Source organism: Ambystoma mexicanum, chromosome 3p (assembly GCF_040938575.1).
Source record: "Ambystoma mexicanum isolate Mex_15411 chromosome 3p, UKY_AmexF1_1, whole genome shotgun sequence".
Taxonomy (NCBI): domain Eukaryota; kingdom Metazoa; phylum Chordata; class Amphibia; order Caudata; family Ambystomatidae; genus Ambystoma; species Ambystoma mexicanum.
This window is the reverse complement of record NC_090925.1, coordinates 68,979,969-68,997,074: the sequence shown is the minus strand read 5'-3', so window position 1 is coordinate 68,997,074 and position 17,106 is coordinate 68,979,969. Positions and strand designations below refer to the sequence as shown.

Here is a 17,106-nt window from a genome sequence, read left to right as displayed (position 1 = left end):
CTCGTCTTCGGTTCTTTTGTTCCAGTGGTCGACTCTGCCTTCCAGGTCCCAGATACCTGCTTTTAAACAGTTTTCTCCCATTCATTCCAGCCTAGCTGTCACTCACCCAGCAGGGTGGCTGTCTTTGCCAGACAGTCAGCCAGCAAATCACACCAGAGTGCATTCAGGTCTCCTAGGAGACTAAGCACAGGGAGTTTCGAACACCTCCCTCACATCCTGTCCACCCCAGCCACTCAGGCGCCAAAGTGGGGCTTCAGTACAGAAGGCCACCAAAGGCAAATGAACAAAGGGACCAAACCTGGTTTGCCGCGCAGAGACAAACACTAGATGGACTTTCCAAAAAGAAATGGCGAAAAAAGTTGATTGGAACCTGATTTTACAGAGGGGGCTCAGACGCCATCTTGAAAAACATGGCTCCGGTGGATTTAAGGTACCGGACCGTTTAAACGTGTCGTGGTTGGCGAAATCATGGTAATACCACTGCCACAAGCCATTCTGTGAGGTAAGGGTAGCTTTCGAGGGCTACATGAGTTTTCTAGGCATAGGGAATACCAGGTATTCCATACAGCACTCTGCTGTAAGGCAGTGTGTGCTAGGTCTATCAATTTAAAAAGTCTAGTAAAGTCAATTTAACTTTACATTCACTAGGAGACAGTAGTCAGTCCCAGAGAAGATATTTAAACCTTGGGAATTCTGAAAGACATCCCTGTGCCAATGCACTGAAGGTGCTGTGTGACACACAAGAAAAAGATGATGCCTATGGAGTTGTTTAAAACTCCATATCCAAAGAACACAAAAGTAAAACACACATCAAAATACATGACAGAGAGGAAAAAAAGTCCTAGAAATCCCACAAAGTTGCTGGGGGTCTCAAAAGGTAATGGAAATTAGCACATTTATGAGAATTCTCACTAACACTGGCGAGCCCAGAATACTCTTGTCGGATTCTCCTCTCGTGTCAAGCAGTGGTCCTACAGAAGATTCTGGTGGAATTTCAATGTTGTCATTGTTGTTGTCAGAGAAACTGCCAACAGTAGACATTTTAAAAAAGTCTGTCATTTTTGTTGTGCTGTCATCCATATCATTGTGCAATGCAGACTTATTAGTTGCAAGCATGGTTTGTGCAATATTGGCTGTGTTGCTAGCTAAAGCTTGTTTCCTAGGTACCAAATTGGGATTTATTGGTGAAGACCGGATTGCTGAACTATGCAACTGTTTGGTTGCCTTTGCTGTAGAACTGTGCAGACCATATTTAGACACGTTCTGTCTTTTCATTGCAGTTGTGCTGTATGGATTCTAGAATAAACAAATATTAGATTTGTTTCAATAAATAGTCACTCTTCCACTCACTGTGCTTACCGCCAGCAACCATTGGTCTTGAGCAGAAAAGAAAGGTCCAAAGTCCGAGCCAGCCAGGCACAACCAAGCTATCTGGTTGACCCGCTGGAACATTGGAACACACAGCGCACACTGCGCGCTCCACGCTGGTGTGAGGTTTTGAAGGTGGGCTACAGGTACAGCAAGTGGGAAGAGTAACCAGACTATATCCCAGTCTCAGGGTGCCAACAAATCCAAATCCAATAGAGGTCCCTGCAGTAGTGCAATCACTGGAACACACAGCACACACCAGCGGCTCTAATGGAAGTGTGTTTCAGCAAAATTCATGCTTATATGCTTTGGCTCTTTTAGGTTTCATGGGATTACACTACATCTAGAAAGTTTTCAAATGATAAAACACCCCAAATAAATACCAGTGCCACCAAAAAAGCATCTATCATGTGCCCCATGATTCTGGAAATTAGTGCATAAAGATTTGCTTTGGGACACCACCCAGCTCATATCAGATAATAACAAAATCACAAAACAATCATCTTTTTTTACACTGGCCTCTGAGCACGTTCACACTACAAAACGTTTTTTATTAATTTGCGTGGTTTCCAAGTTAACATGGAATTCCACGTGTGTGTGAGCCATGATCAGTTTGAAGTTCCCTTAAAGTGTCTCCTGCTTCAACCCAGTGCACGTTGAAGTGGTTCCCCATAATGCAGTGTGTTCCATCACCTAAACTAAAAAGAGCAGGGCCTAGTATTGAGAGCAACATAAGTCATATAGGAGAGATGGAGTTGGGGGGGGGCAGAACTCAATGGGTTGTCCTCCAAAAAATGATCACATTAAGGACAGGAAACATTACCAATAAAGCACACATCATGAGTGTGACACATGAGGGGCAATCCATGACCCTCATTGATTGTTGTGATGTTATTATGCTCTGAGTTTGGCTCATCACAAAACTCAAAAGGTTATTGTGCTTCAACACAGGCACTTTCCAAAGAAAGGTCACAATGCATGTTAATTGCGATAAAACAACACTTCAATCAGGAAAGTTCTGCCGCTGCAGGTGTGGAATGAGGATGTGAGCCACTTCCGGCTCCAGGGACCATGTATCTGAAGAGCCGAGACAGATCAACTAGTCTAGGTGCTGTCTCTATTGGCAAACACTGAGTTCGGATGCCTGTCTGTTTCTTGTGATGGGAACAAGCGAATGTGACCATGACCCAAGCGGAGAAGGGGGATCCTGAGAACGGGAAGGAGAAAGAGCGTGAGAAAGAGCAGCGCGTCGGGGTGAAACGCCCGATAGTACCGGCCGTGGTGCAGGAATCTCTGCAGGAGCAAATACAGAGCAACTTCATCATTGTAATCCACCCGGGATCAACAACTCTGAGGATTGGAAGAGCAACAGATACACTTCCTGTAAATATTCCTCATGTTATTGCAAGGAGACACAAGCAACAAGGGCAGCCCACCTACAGAGACAAATGGCTGCTAAGGGATGGATTAAATAAACCGGAGAGTAATGAACAAAGACAAAATGGCCTTAAAATGGTGGATCAAGCAATCTGGTCTAAAAAAATGTCAAATGGCACAAGGCGAATCCCAGTGTCACCTGACCAGGCACGAGCATACAATAAACAGATGCGTCCTGCAATTTTAGATCACAGCTGTGGCATGAAATGGACCAGCACCAGCCATCACCCACCATTTCTAGTAGGAGAAGAAGCGCTCCATGTCAATCCTACTGACTGCTACAATATCCACTATCCAATCCGCAGAGGCGAGTTGAACCTTCATGCGGGATCCGGTGGATCACTTACTGCGGTTCTTGCAGATCTAGAGACTATTTGGTCCCATGTCATTCAGAAATGTTTGGAAATACCGTTAAAAGATTTAAAATATTACAGGTGCATTTTACTAGTACCAGACATTTACAACCGGCAGCATGTGAAGGAGTTGGTGAACATGACTCTCATGAAGATGGGATTTTCAGGCATTGTGGTCCATCAGGAGTCTGTGTGCGCAACCTTTGGAAGTGGCCTCGGAAGTGCATGTGTTGTGGATGTAGGTGACCAGAAGACAAATGTGTGCTGTGTGGAAGACGGCATTTCGCATCGTAATACCAGGCTTTGCTTGGCATATGGTGGCTCGGACGTTACCCGATGTTTGTACTGGCTTATGCAGCGCGCAGGCTTCCCTTACAGAGATTGCCAGCTATCGAATCCGTTGGATTGCCTTCTTCTGCAGCAGCTAAAAGAGACATTTACTCATTTAGATCAAGATATCTCTGGACTAAAAGACCATGAATTTCAAGTACGTCACCCAGATTCTCCTACATTATTGTACCAGTTGCGTATAGGAGATGAAAGATTACAGGCTCCAATGGCATTGTTTTACCCTGCAACATTTGGCATTGTGGGGCAGAAAATGACCACATTGCAGTACCGGTCTCAAGGAGATCCAGAAGATCCTCACGATGAGCATTATCTCCTTGCCACACAGAGTAAACAAGATCAGGTTTGTGAGGACCTGCCCTTGTGAATCATCGGGTTCTACATTTCTGCATCCGTCCCTAAGATTGCGGATCATGACCATGCAAACGGTAACACTGCACCATCATTTTTGATGAGATGAGCGTACCAAGTGAACACCAGAATTAGAGACCAGCTGTGAGTTGTTGGTGTAGTCTACATGTTCCTAATTCCACTGACGTTCCTTTGACAACGCTGGACTGTTTTGCCCCTGAAGAATTTCTGTTGAATAATCGTTGTACAGAAAGAAACATGTCGGGTTTTGGAATGTGCTGTCATTAGTAACAGCTCTGATATAAATGATACTGAGCATTTTTGTGATGTATTAGACCAAATAATTGACGTCGACTCAGTTGTTAAAATCCTACCGTTCATATTTGTAATGGACACAAAGTCGTATTGTTGTATTGTAGGATGTTGTTTTTAAGTGATGATTTAGATATTAGTCGTGAATGAAATGATGAATCATCTGAGTATGAATGAGGTATGTTTGGCGTATGGTTTGATGTGGTTTTAGATGAGAATGATGTATTTTATCAGAAGAACCAGTGATTTTCTCAGATTGGTAAATGTTTACACTGATTTTGACACTTGTGATGTTTTTCTAAAAAATAATGAGATCAATCTTTTACGATATTTTTTCTACATATTAATAAAAATATTGATTAGAGAGAGTCCTTTGATTTGAATTGAATGCCTTTCATCCCACTGTTTAGAGACAAGTTTTCTTCACAATACTTTGAAGTAATGATGAAATGGTGACTGTCAACATGAGATAACTACGCTTGAGCTCACCACATAGAAACACAAGTACTATGATCTCTGATGTTAACATAAATATATAGGTTCTATCCAGGCCAGATCATAGTACCAAGATATTCCTGGTATCCCCTGCCTCTTCTGTTTTGCTGTCTCTATATAACCAGGTCTGGGAGGAAAAGAGAGAGCGCTTAGAGCCGGCTGGGAAAAGACATAGGTTCCATGCTGAGACTCATCCGAAATGCTGCCTTACTGCTCCACAAACTTGCCACATGTCATAATTTCTCCTGCTTGTGAGACTACATCCATTCCATACTTTCAGAAGCAGAATGCAGTCTTCTTTAGTGTAGTGAAGCAGCCAACCTGACACTGGATGATACTGTCCAAGGAGTAAGCTTGTGTAATACTTTCAACATTCTGGTTTGTCTTTTTTTAGTTCCCTGTTAAAATGATGATACACAAACATCCACAGTACATTACATTGTCGTTTGAAAATATGCATTCTTTTTTTAAATTTAATATAGTGTGTGTTTTTTTGTTTTTCCCTTAAGGCTTTCTTATGAAAGGCAGTGCACCCCTGCCCATCCCAAGCCACCAAATCCATTGTATTTGAATGAAGTCCTCTAATTCCATGTGCCACTCCTCCTTTGTCTCCCATGAACGTTCAAAGGACAAACAGTATGTTGTACTTTTTCTTCGAACAAATGCTGCTGCATTACCTACACTCCAAAACCACTAGATGAACAATTAGTGTTTGATGGATGGAGCAGTGTCATTTCCGAATGCTTTACACTGCTATAATATAGTGGATGATAGCCTAGACCCACAATCCATGTTTAAAGGTGTTAGGTGTTTTACTGAAGGCAAGTCTTCCTTAGCCATATTATGCCAAAGGTAAGTGGGCTAGTTTCGTAGTATGGCAGATGAATATCTGTCTTAATGCTGGAGTAAATGGACAATGGGTAATAAAATGGCCAATTGGTGGTTTGGTCATATCCTATAATGATGGCAAGAAGGCATTTTTCATCCTTTGGTTTAAGGAAGCCTCATCCTTGGGAAGAAGCAGTCCCCCCAAAACATCATCTAAAACAGAGAATGTATCACCCAGAAAACATTTCCCTTTGTTCACCCTGATTTGAGAATGCAATCTTTCAATCAACTTCCTCTACAATAGTCTCCGGTGTGTGAGTCTTATGGGCTCACATTTGACAAGAATGGCTTTCATTTGGCACATTATAAAGCACAGCCTGGCTCTCACTGGCACATTTTGTACAGCGTGAATAACTGCACCTCTCCAATGAACACCCACGCCTGCCATGGCGTACCTGCACGGCCCTATTTTGTATATCTTGGCCTTTAAACACATACCTATGAGGGAATCACACTGTCACTTGAGATGTTTGGGTCAAAGGTGAAGAATACACATCTGAAGCTATCTGCACCACAGGTGTTGGGTCTCGTGCATATCACGGTGCCTCCCTGCTCCCTTCTATCCACCATGTCAGCGATCCTTCCTTTTTGCAGTTGTTCAGCCCATTCATGTGCTGAGGTGATTTACTTGCCAGACCTTTTACCCATATCCCCACCCCAACTTCCAGAGTTTTCATTGAAATATTTTCTCCATGCTCCCTTCCCCACCCACACATGCTGAGAAAATGATCAGCTTCCTGAAGCCAGGGGGCGGCCATCCAGGGTGCTTGCATGCACGGTGTGTGTCCATGTGAATGTTTATGAATACATTATTGTGTGTGAACATTGTTACACAGTTTTTAAGACCACATGAGGTCTGTAGTGGGTCCATGCTCCGCCTCTCCTCCCTCCCCCTTCATAACCCTGGCTGTCTGTAACCGTGGCAGTGGGAGAACTGTTGGGTTGATTGCAAAGAACACACGCACCATCGCAGTGCAGAGATACCTTTGTCCAGAATTGCTTCTTATTATTAAAATGTGGCATTATCACCCCATTGCCGTTTGACTTTGGATTGGTCTATATCGACCATCTACTATGCAAGACCTGGTAAAAGGTTTTCAGTGGCATTTTGGCACAGCGTGATTCAGTGGTGGATGTATAGGAGGAGCGAGGGGGCGGCCTCCTCTGGGAATACACTACATGTCCCGATGTACTGCACTACTGCCTTAATTGAACTAATGCTAAACAGAAACTGCAAGCAAGCAAGCAATGTAAATGTGTCACTTGCATTGCATTTTACAAATGCGTGCAGGACGTAAACCTTTTAAAAAAGGATCTGTGTTCATTGCAATTTTTGGAAATTGCAATGCATGCTTCGATCATCTATATGCTTGCCACGCCCTACCTCTGCATGCTTGGCCCTGCACTGGCCAGGGTGCATCACAGAGATGACTTATCATATTATCAAGATTTACAGCGTTTTGCCCAATGCTTTTATTCAGGCCAGCAAAACACCAAGTCCCAGCTTCTCGGAACGTATTGTTGAACTCAGAATGAAGTCAGGCCAGTGTCCTTCTGACAATGTTGCAGAGTCTGTAGCCGCCGGCAGTAGCAATCCACGTCTTCCAACAGCTCAGCTGCGAGAATGACTTGGGTGCAACGGGTAGTAGTAGAAGTTGTAGTGTGGCATTTATTTAGCTCCTTTATACCATCAGTATGCCCCTCAACACGCTTGTGGGCGGGGAGGCCCTGGGGGACCGAAGTCCAAGGTATGAGAAAATTGTAAAAAAAGGATTATAATGCGTGTGTGCATTTATCAAAAAAGGGTTTTGGGTGGGAATGCTGAGCCGCAGTAAGCTACCCATGATGACGTTTTTTGTAAATATATACGCCTGTCTTTGCTATTGTCGGGCAGAGCGCTCTCGGAGTTTGCAGAGTTCTTTGCATGCCCTATTCTGATTGATAAACTCCCATTTACGCTCACCCACACTCTGTCTTGGCCTTATTCCCATCTTGGGAGAGTCCTTCATTGTCTCTCATTGCGGGGAGGATCGTGCTGGTTGGGGACGCGTGCCTTCAGTGGTGACACCGAAAGCGTGATTATTATTATTATTATTTTTTTTTTTCCCAATTTATCGCTACCGTCCCCTTTTGGCACGAAAATCTCCGGTCGAAAAGGGATACGTACGGTACGCCGGCTCCGGGAGGCTGCCCGCCAACGGCGACCGGTACGCCCAGAAGTGCGCACTCAACAGAGAGAGGGTACGGGATCCCGGTTGAAAAATCCCCTTTGAGTACCGCTCGCCGGAGCCGGGGCTGACTGTTGAGCGGACGGTAGCACTGCCTGGACGGACCCAGTTTCGGAGACTATCGGTTCAAGACGGGCACGTGAGTATTGAGTGCGAGCTATCATAAAGGGAGTAGAGGAGGAAATTTAGGACAGGGAACGAGGCGGGGTAAAAAAGGGGGCACGTAGGTCTACTAAGGACCATCTTAAACTTTCTTTGCTTTTTCTTTGCATATGGCCATTAGGATTAAGAGGTGAATAAGAGATAAAAGTGACGTGAACCTAGCTCCGAGAGGGGGTGGAAGGCGGCGCCGCATAGTGCTATCTTGACTAGTACTGGGAATATATGAAGAAGTGGAAAATAAGATAAAAGTGTCTGGCAAAGGGAGACAAGGAGAATATATTAGTGACTGCTATTCTTTCTATTCTTTTCTTTAGGGTTGTGGAAAAATAAAAGTGAGATTAGTCCTTACCATAGAGATAAAGTAAAAGACAGAGAGTTTTACTGTAAGAGTGAAGATCAAACCTATACGTATATGTATACATATATCTGAATAAGACGGACAGGGACAGCCGGCCAGGGAGGAAAGGGAGGGCAAATTGAACTGTGAATAGGGTGTTACAGAGAGGTGTGTGCACATTGTATGCGTCAGGAGATAATTTGGTGTGATGGGCGTGTAAAAATGGTCATAAATGTATAGCCATTGAGTGGTCATGGTAAGTGTGGCCAGACAAAGCTTTATAAAAACAAGAGTAATAAGGTGAAGTGACTGTGTACCTTTCTGATTTCTGGGTTAACATTGTCGAGATTACTGATGGTTTGCTCTTGTACGTGCCCCCCAAAGAGAATAGAATAGAGGCTGTGTACAGCCATTCTTATGGTGTGCAGGCGGGGGGAAGAACACGAAGTCCCCCACTATTGAGTAAGACATAAAATACGAGGACTCACATGGTGATACGTTTTACATTGTGATATTGAGATACATAGAGACGCATAAGTACCAGGAGGGCACAAAGTATGGGGGCAGAAACACCCTTATCACATATTTGTAAGAACTTACCGGGGTACGCGGAGCGGATTATATATGGTAGCTACATGCATTTGTTTGAAATACAAGGGGAAGCAGTTGCATAATAGGAGAGAAATTTTAGATCTCTGGAGGTTGTTTGAAAAGATACCGCCGCCTAAGGCACAAGAATTAAATCCTGATCTACCATCTACCACTGACAATCCACTAATGATACAGAAAGATGCTAAAGCATTGCCAGACGCAGAGCCACCAATAGAGGTAATAAGTTTATACCCAATACTAAACAAGCCAGTGCCCGCAGAGGGGTACAGCGACCCCATTATGTGCCACCCCCGACAGCTACTACAACCCAAAGGGCACTCCCGCCATATGAGAGTACTAGGGAGCGAGCCCAGGTGAGCACGCCAAGGGTGGACATAGAAAAGCTAACAGACGATCTAGAGTCAAGACTCTCGATAGCCAAAGATGAGCTCTCGAGGATAAAAAGCATATGTGAGCGAACAGCACTTAATGCAGCAAGATCAGAACACGCGTCTAGAGCGCAGAGCGAGGGTAGAACACTTGAAGAAGGGTGGAAAAAAGGCGAGATACTGTTCAGAATCCAAGAAGAACCAACCCGAATAATTGAACTAGAGACAAGAGAGGGATGTACTGACAATGAAGAAAGGCCTATAGGGGACAGGGAGGAGCTACTATGTGATATAAGGGACGATTTGGAGGAAAGCGACAGGTTGAGCATGGCAATGGGAGGGGGAAGCGAAGGGTTGGATGGTGCATGTTCAATGAGAACACTGGATGATGAGTGGACGGGGCGATTAAGAAACCGGGTGGGGAAAATGGCATCATTGGGAACATCAGGAGTAAAGACGGGTACAGATACCACAATGAAAGGGAAGTTGCAGCTCCTGCTAATACATAGGGGAGGAGGGAGGCCGAATTATGTACCCTGGGCTCAGATGGACAAGGCCAACTTACTAAAGTTATTGCCCCCGTTATCGGGAGGGGCGAGCAAGTGGATATACGCCTTTGAGAAATACACTGCCGGGGTACCCCTAGCAATAGGAGATGTGAAGAGTTTGCTCGTATCAGCAGTGGGGGATCAGGCTGGGTCAAAGCTGGTTTCCCGGGAGTAACATTAGACTGCGACCGCCATGACAGAGCCTCCTTTAACACAGTGCGTGCAAGGGTGTGGGATGCTTTGCGGGAAACGTTTGCAGACACCCCAGACTTACAGTCAGTAATGCAGTGTACAATGAATGACGGGGAAGATGCTATGGATTACATTTTTCGGGTCCAAGAGATGTGGAGAGCAGAAACGGGTACGCCCTGGTATCAATCGACATCTTTATTTTACTTCATTATAAAGAGGGGGTTGCCAAAGGAGGTGCAAAAGGCGCTCGATAAGATAGCAGGTATTGAGGCGAAAGGATGGCCTGAGATTCAGAGCATAATAGTGCACCACTGTAAGCGAATAAAAGAAAGGGAGAAGGAGGTGGCGCAGAAAAGATTGGCAGACGAAGCGAAACTAGTGCAGACAAAGTTGGTGAAGGTCGCAGCAGCAGTAGCCGCGCTCCCACACAGCAGGGAGGGAGATGAGGAGGAGGAGGAGCTGGTAGCAATACAAGGAAGGATGGCAACTAATTGGGCGGGAGCAGGACAGCGGCAGTGGAACGAGCAGGAGCAAGGCGGAGGTCCGCAGTGGCAAGAGTGGGCCCCTCGAGGGGGACGAGGTGGTACAGGGGCCGAAGAGGGGGTGGACCGGGGCACGGGGGAATGGGAGGAAATGGATGGCAGGGTCCCAGAGGGGCGCAAGGGAGTTGTTGGAATTGCAGGAGATGGGGACATTACTCGAGGGAGTGCAGAAGCAGACCCAACAACGGTTTTCAAGAGGCAGAACATTATGGCCATCCGATCCGGGGAGCCCATATGGTCTCCCAATGGGACAAGCACAAAGAAACCCAGGCCAGGGGTACAATGAGCAACAACAGGGGCATCAGTACAGAACACAGAATCACCCACAAATCAATGACACTATGCAATACACGCCAGGCAACCCTTTTGCGACAACAGCAAACGGAGTCCCCGCACCAGCCCCCTACAGTGGCGTGTCAGTGGTTTCAGGGAGCGTGTTCAACCAGGGGGGGCAATGAGACACCCCGCATAGGACAGCCGACAGAGAACACTTGCGTGTCCAGTTCTATCTACCACCTACGATGCAGCAGAGGAACCATTGGTAGGGGCACAGATAGGAGACAAGCAGTTCATATTCATGGTAGATTCGGGAGCGGAGAAATCATGTATTAGGGATGGCCGGTTCCCGTTATCTAACAGGAAGTTAGAGACGCAGGGGTTCTCTGGGGCTGTAATTGAAGTTCCTTACACAGAAGCATTGGATGTAACAGTGGGGGGCAAAACTGTGAAAACACCCTTACTGTATTATGAACACTTGCCAATAAATTTACTAGGGAGGGATCTTCTTAGCAAACTCAATATGACAATATCATTCACTGAGAGAGGTATAGTGTGCTCAACGCCAGGAATATGCCCATTACGTGTGATGCTGGTAGTACAGGCCCACACAACTGCACCAGAAATACGTGGTTTGCCAGTGGATGAGAGAATGTTTATAGAGGGACTAAAAACGCTGGCCCTCATAATTCCTGAGCTAAGAAGAAAGTATTGGAGAATACCGGCAGAGGTTCTCTTCCGCCCAATAGTGCACCCTGACATAGCACCAGGATCAGTGGTATCATTAGACTTGCACGCTGTACAGGTATCAGCAAAAAGGATCTCTGTGATTGGAATAGACATAGAAGGATGTGAATGGCGTACAGTACTGTGTACCAATGCCAACATTGCCCTGCGAGAGTTAACTGATGAGGATCTCTTTTCAGACTCAGAGGGGGATGGTGAAATAGTAATGAAAATAGCAATGCCCTGTGACATTTTGATTCAGGCCAGAGAGATTCCTGTCCAACTGATGGCAGTGGTGGGAGCACCACCGTCATTCTTCGATGATGACATGAGACTAGTACCAAATAATTAATGGACAACAGGCCCCCATGACGTAGGGTTGTTGCATGGAGTATAGCCAGTGATAATAAAGATCAAACAAGGAGCAATTCTACCCCAAGTGAAACAATATCCACTGTCCCACGAAGCAGAAGAAGGGATAAAAGAGACAATACATGCACTACTAGCACAAGGGATAATAGTGCCTTCAAACTCCCCATGCAACACATGCATTTACCCAATTAAAAAAGCAAAAGGAGGGTCTTGGAGGATGATCCAGGATTTACGCCCCATAAACGATGTAATTCAGAAAGAGTTCCCCTTAGTCCCGAACCCTGCATCAATACTATTCAGCATCCCAAAAACTGCATCACATTTCACGGTGGTTGATTTGAAAAACGCATTCTTCTCCATCCCCTTAGCTGAAGAGAGCAGATATCTGACAGCGTTTACACTAGGGGGGAAGAGATATGAACATTGTAGATTACCACAGGGATACTGTGAGAGCCCAAGCATATTCAATCGTATACTATATGAAGACTTAGGAAACTTATTAGTTGAGAGCACAATCATTCAGTACGTAGACGATTTACTCGTCTGTGCACAGGACGAAGAAGCATGTCGAAAAGATTTTATAACACTACTTACCCTGTTGGCTAATAAGGGGTACAAAGTAGACAAGGAAAAACTACAATACTGTCTGACAGAGGTCCTATACTTGGGACAGCTAATATCAAAAGATGGAAAAAGAATAATCCCCGACAGGGTAGAAACAATAAGATCAGTACGAGAACCCACAACAGTGAAGGACATGCAGAAATTCTTGGGAATGTGTAACTATTGCTGAGCATGGATACTAGATTACGCAGCATACACCAGACCCTTACTATGAGCGCTCAAGGAGGCACAACAGGAGAACAAGAAAATAGAATGGTCAGAAGAAATGAGCGCCTCCTTTAAATCCTTAAAAGAGTTGATTTCAAGCGCTCCAGTGCTCGCCAATCCTGATTATGGGCGCGAGTTTTACCTGTTCTCACACTGCAAGGGAACACTCATGACAGCTGTACTGACACAGAAGACGTCCCTAGGACACAAACCTTTGGCTTACTATAGTGGCACTTTGGATGCTGTGATGCAAGGACATTTCGCGTGCGAGCAATCGCTCGCTGCAGCCGCGTTTGCAATTGAGAAAAGTGCCACAATAGTAATGGGATGCCCTGTGACGTTGTTTGTGGAGCATTCATTATTTGCAATACTGGAAAGGTCAAAAAGCACACTGACAACACAGCGGGCAACCACCTATGAAATAATATTGTCCAGCGCCAACATCCATTTGGTGCGATGCAGGACAGTGAATTCAGCAAAATTAATTACGGAAGCGTGCACACTAGAGGACATGCAGCAACACGATTGTGCAACCTACACAGGAGCAAGAGGGGAGGACACAGTGGTATGCGAGAATGCTCTGAGCGAGGGGGAAGTGTACTTTGTTGACGGGTCAGCATCAATTGACGTGGACACGGGAGAGAAACATGTGGGTATGGCAGTGGTGAGATTAGAAGACGGTGAGTATGAGACACTAGTGCAGTACCGCCTTCCATCACATTACTCAGCACAAGCAGCAGAATTGATTGCCCTAATAGAAGCACTACATGCAGCTAAAGGGTGCACGGTGACAATTTACACAGATTCAGCTTATATGACGACAACAGTACATGGAGGTCTGGCCAGATGGGGGCGGAGGGGGTTTCGACGAGCAGATGGGACTCCCGCGCAACATGCAGACTTACTGAAAGAGTTAATTGAAGCCCTACGAGACCCCACAGTGGTAGCAATAGTGAAATGCCAAGCCCATACGTCAAACACAGACGTTGTGTCTTTAGGAAACGCGGCAGCGGACGCGGCGGCCAAAGAAGCCTCTTACTTTCAAAAATATGAAGCAGGTGAGTACATGCTACAGCACAAGACAAACGAGGAGCTTTCAGAAGGGTACAATGCGATGCCGATATCACAAATACTAGAGTTACAGGAAGGAGCAAGTGCAGATGAAAAGGTGATGTGGGTGAAACGAGGGTGCAGCCAATCAGCAACAGACTTACTGTGGCGACAAAATAACTCTGGAAAAGTGGTAATGCCAGTAAAGTTATTGGAAATAGCGTTCCAACAACTACACTTCCCAGCACACAACACGAAACAACACATTGCAGCAGAGATACAGGAGGAGTGGTTTGTGCCCTGTCTCCAGGAGCACTTATCTCGATTGACGCTGGAATGCACAACATGTCATATATACAATTCAGGAATGACATTACGTACGCTCCGGGGAACAATTCCAAAACCAATTGGGCCATTCAGAGAGCTACATATCGACTACGCGGACATGGGAGAAAGGTGTAATGGGGCACGTTACATGATTGTGGTTGTATGCCCATTTTCAAGGTGGGTAGAAGCAGGCCCATGTGCACGACCTGATGCTAAAAGCGCTGCGAAGTTCCTGGTGAGGGAAGTATTTCCGCGCTGGGGAATTTGTGACGTGATTCGTTCAGACAACGGCACTCACTTTGGAAATGAGCTCTTCAAGGAAGTAACAACACTGTTGGGAATAAAGCATAAATTGTGCTCGATTTATCATCCTCAAAGTAATGGCGTAGTGGAAAAAATGAACGGCCTCTTAAAAGGAAGATTATCAAAACTATGCTTTTCATTAAAAAAGAACTGGATTTACTGTTTGCCCCTTGCGCTGTTTGAGCTGAGAAATCAGCCAAGCAAGGACCACCATTTGTCCCCGCACGAGATCGTGACTGGGAGGTGAATGCACACGGCACTCTCCCCACTGCGCGAACACTCAGATGCACACAGAAGCGCTGCGATATTGGGAGACGAGTTCACAGACTATTTGAAAAAATTAACAAGGGCAGCGCGCGCAATATCAAAGCAGCTCTCTCCACCTTTCACGAGAGAGGAGGGAAACACAACAGGGTCTGTCACGGAGCCTGAAACACAGCTACAGCTGATGCCGGGTGAATTCATTTATGTCAGGAGTTTTGTGTGCCGGTGGAATGCACCACGGTTCCATGGCCCATACGAAGTAGTGTTTTGCACGCCCACGGCTGTAAAAGTAAAGGGCCTGAAGTATTGGATACATTTGACAGATGTACGAAGGGCATATAATAATGTGCAGGAAGAGGTGGATGAGGGGGCACAGACAACAGCAAACAATGCAAATGAACAGAATGTCTGAATACGAACTTGTGTGTGTGTGGCAGTAATGCACCTGAATGAAAAAGTGGCTGACAAGTATACTTGCATTTAAGGGTATTAAAAAATATATATATATATAATGATTTGATAAAAATATGCAGTGTCTACTCCCTTGTCTGTGCATCCCCAACCCTACAGCCCTACCCGTTCCCATTCCCTTTCAATATATACTGGCACTGGTAGTGCCAACTAAATGTTTACATTCATGCACTTAATGCACTTTTATATCTCAAACAGGAGCTACCATGGCATCTAACGGGCAGCCTGCAACGGATAGATTTATTAGATTTAGAGAGTTGTAAACTGAGAGATGCAGATATTCGTAAGAGTGTGGATTATCTGTGTGCGTTACATTGTTTTTTACAATAATGTTTGGCCTGGTTACATATTGGTTCATAGCGTTCATCTCTATCGAGATGAACGAGGGGGGAGGGATTAACAGCACTACTGTGACCAATGCAACTGCAAGTGTAAGTAATAAGGAAGGTGTTTTTTTGGTATGGGACGGAACTAAACTTGTATGGGGCTATTATACCACACCATCCAATGCTGTCATCTCGAAAAATGAAGGGCTACAGGGTGAAATGCAAAATAACACAGTGTCTCCGCCGAAAATATCTAATTACAATGCCCGCAGTTTAAATGACCGAAACCCCTCCGCCATATCCTGGTTGTATAACACCCCCACCAGCCAGCCTGCCCCCGTAGCCAAGAACACATTGTCAGATAACAGAAAGGAAGAAAATGAAAGAATGACAGCAACACATGAAATATTATATGATGATTGGGTAAAGGGGGGCTGGAAGGAGAAAGGGGGGCCGACTTTGTCCATCGCTCATGAAGCTGGAAAGTACATGAGGAACAAAAATAACAGACGAAAAAGGGAAGCTGGGAGGAGGAAGTATGATGAGTACTATGGGTTAGGACTAGATAAAATGGAAGACCCACGACACCCCACCAGACAAATAAATGGTATGCGGACATGAGTGCAACAGCTAAACAAACAACAAATGAAAGCTGTTATGTCTGCTCCCTCATCCCCCATGCTTCAGGCACGCCCAAAGTATTGTTACCCAAAGAGTTGCCTATTGTAGATGCCCAATGTCTCCTTCATCTCACGTTGTGCAGGATTAAGAACACCTTCCAGGCACATGAAGTTACTTTTAGAATGCTGCAGAACGAGAAAACTTGCTACCCAAAGACGGTAGGAGTGGTATGTCTGGAAGAACCATTTTTTGTGATACAAGGGACACTTTTTTCAGACAACAAGTGGAAGGACGAAGAAGTAATGTGTAAAGCTGAAGCGCTGAGGGGTGTGGCACCAGAGAAATTGCAGTGGATAGAAGCAACGTGCACACCAATATGGAAGGAACACATTTCAAAACTAACTTGGGTAACAGCCATTGAGAAACCCTTCAAGCTGCAGAAGGAAATAGACTACAAACTGTGTTTTAAAGGAGAGGGGAAAGCCTCCATGGGGACAAACAAGAACTGTAACAAGACCCTCACCATCCCGGACTTAAGAAAAGGGACAGCGGCCCTGATGGACACGTATTGGGTATGTGGCAACCAGGCATACCTGCACCTCCCCCAATCATGGAGTGGCAGCTGCTCAATGGCCACTCTGCACTCAGCACTAATGGTAATTCCAGAAAGCCACATTGACGGGAGCAAGAGGACGCGAGAAAGCATCCAACAGAGCACAGTCCAGCCCACTGCAGAGTCACAAATGTATGTCCTGTCTTCCGGGAACAAGGAAGAGGTGCTGTCCCGAAACAGACGAGCATCAAACTACATATCAAAAGCATCATCAGAATTGCTGGCACAGATCCCAGACAGATACCGATTATTCAGCTCGGCAGAAACATTCTTTGCCTCGCTCATCCCAAGTATCCAGGCCAGAGCAATCGCAAAATGGCTCCAGATAACACGTTGGGAGCTGATCCAGCTGGCAAATGACACTGAAGAAGGGTTCAACGTAATA

General features: G+C 45.5%; 1 protein-coding gene across 1 annotated transcript; it reads left to right on the top strand.

Moving 5' to 3' along the window:
* Positions 1-2,498: 2,498 nt before the first annotated feature.
* LOC138579755 (actin-related protein 8-like) lies at positions 2,499-3,873 on the top strand. The gene has a single exon (XM_069649988.1). It carries the CDS (start codon positions 2,551-2,553, stop codon positions 3,871-3,873), a length of 1,323 nt encoding a protein of 440 aa, XP_069506089.1. The 5' UTR covers positions 2,499-2,550.
* The last annotated feature ends 13,233 nt before the right edge of the window (positions 3,874-17,106 follow it).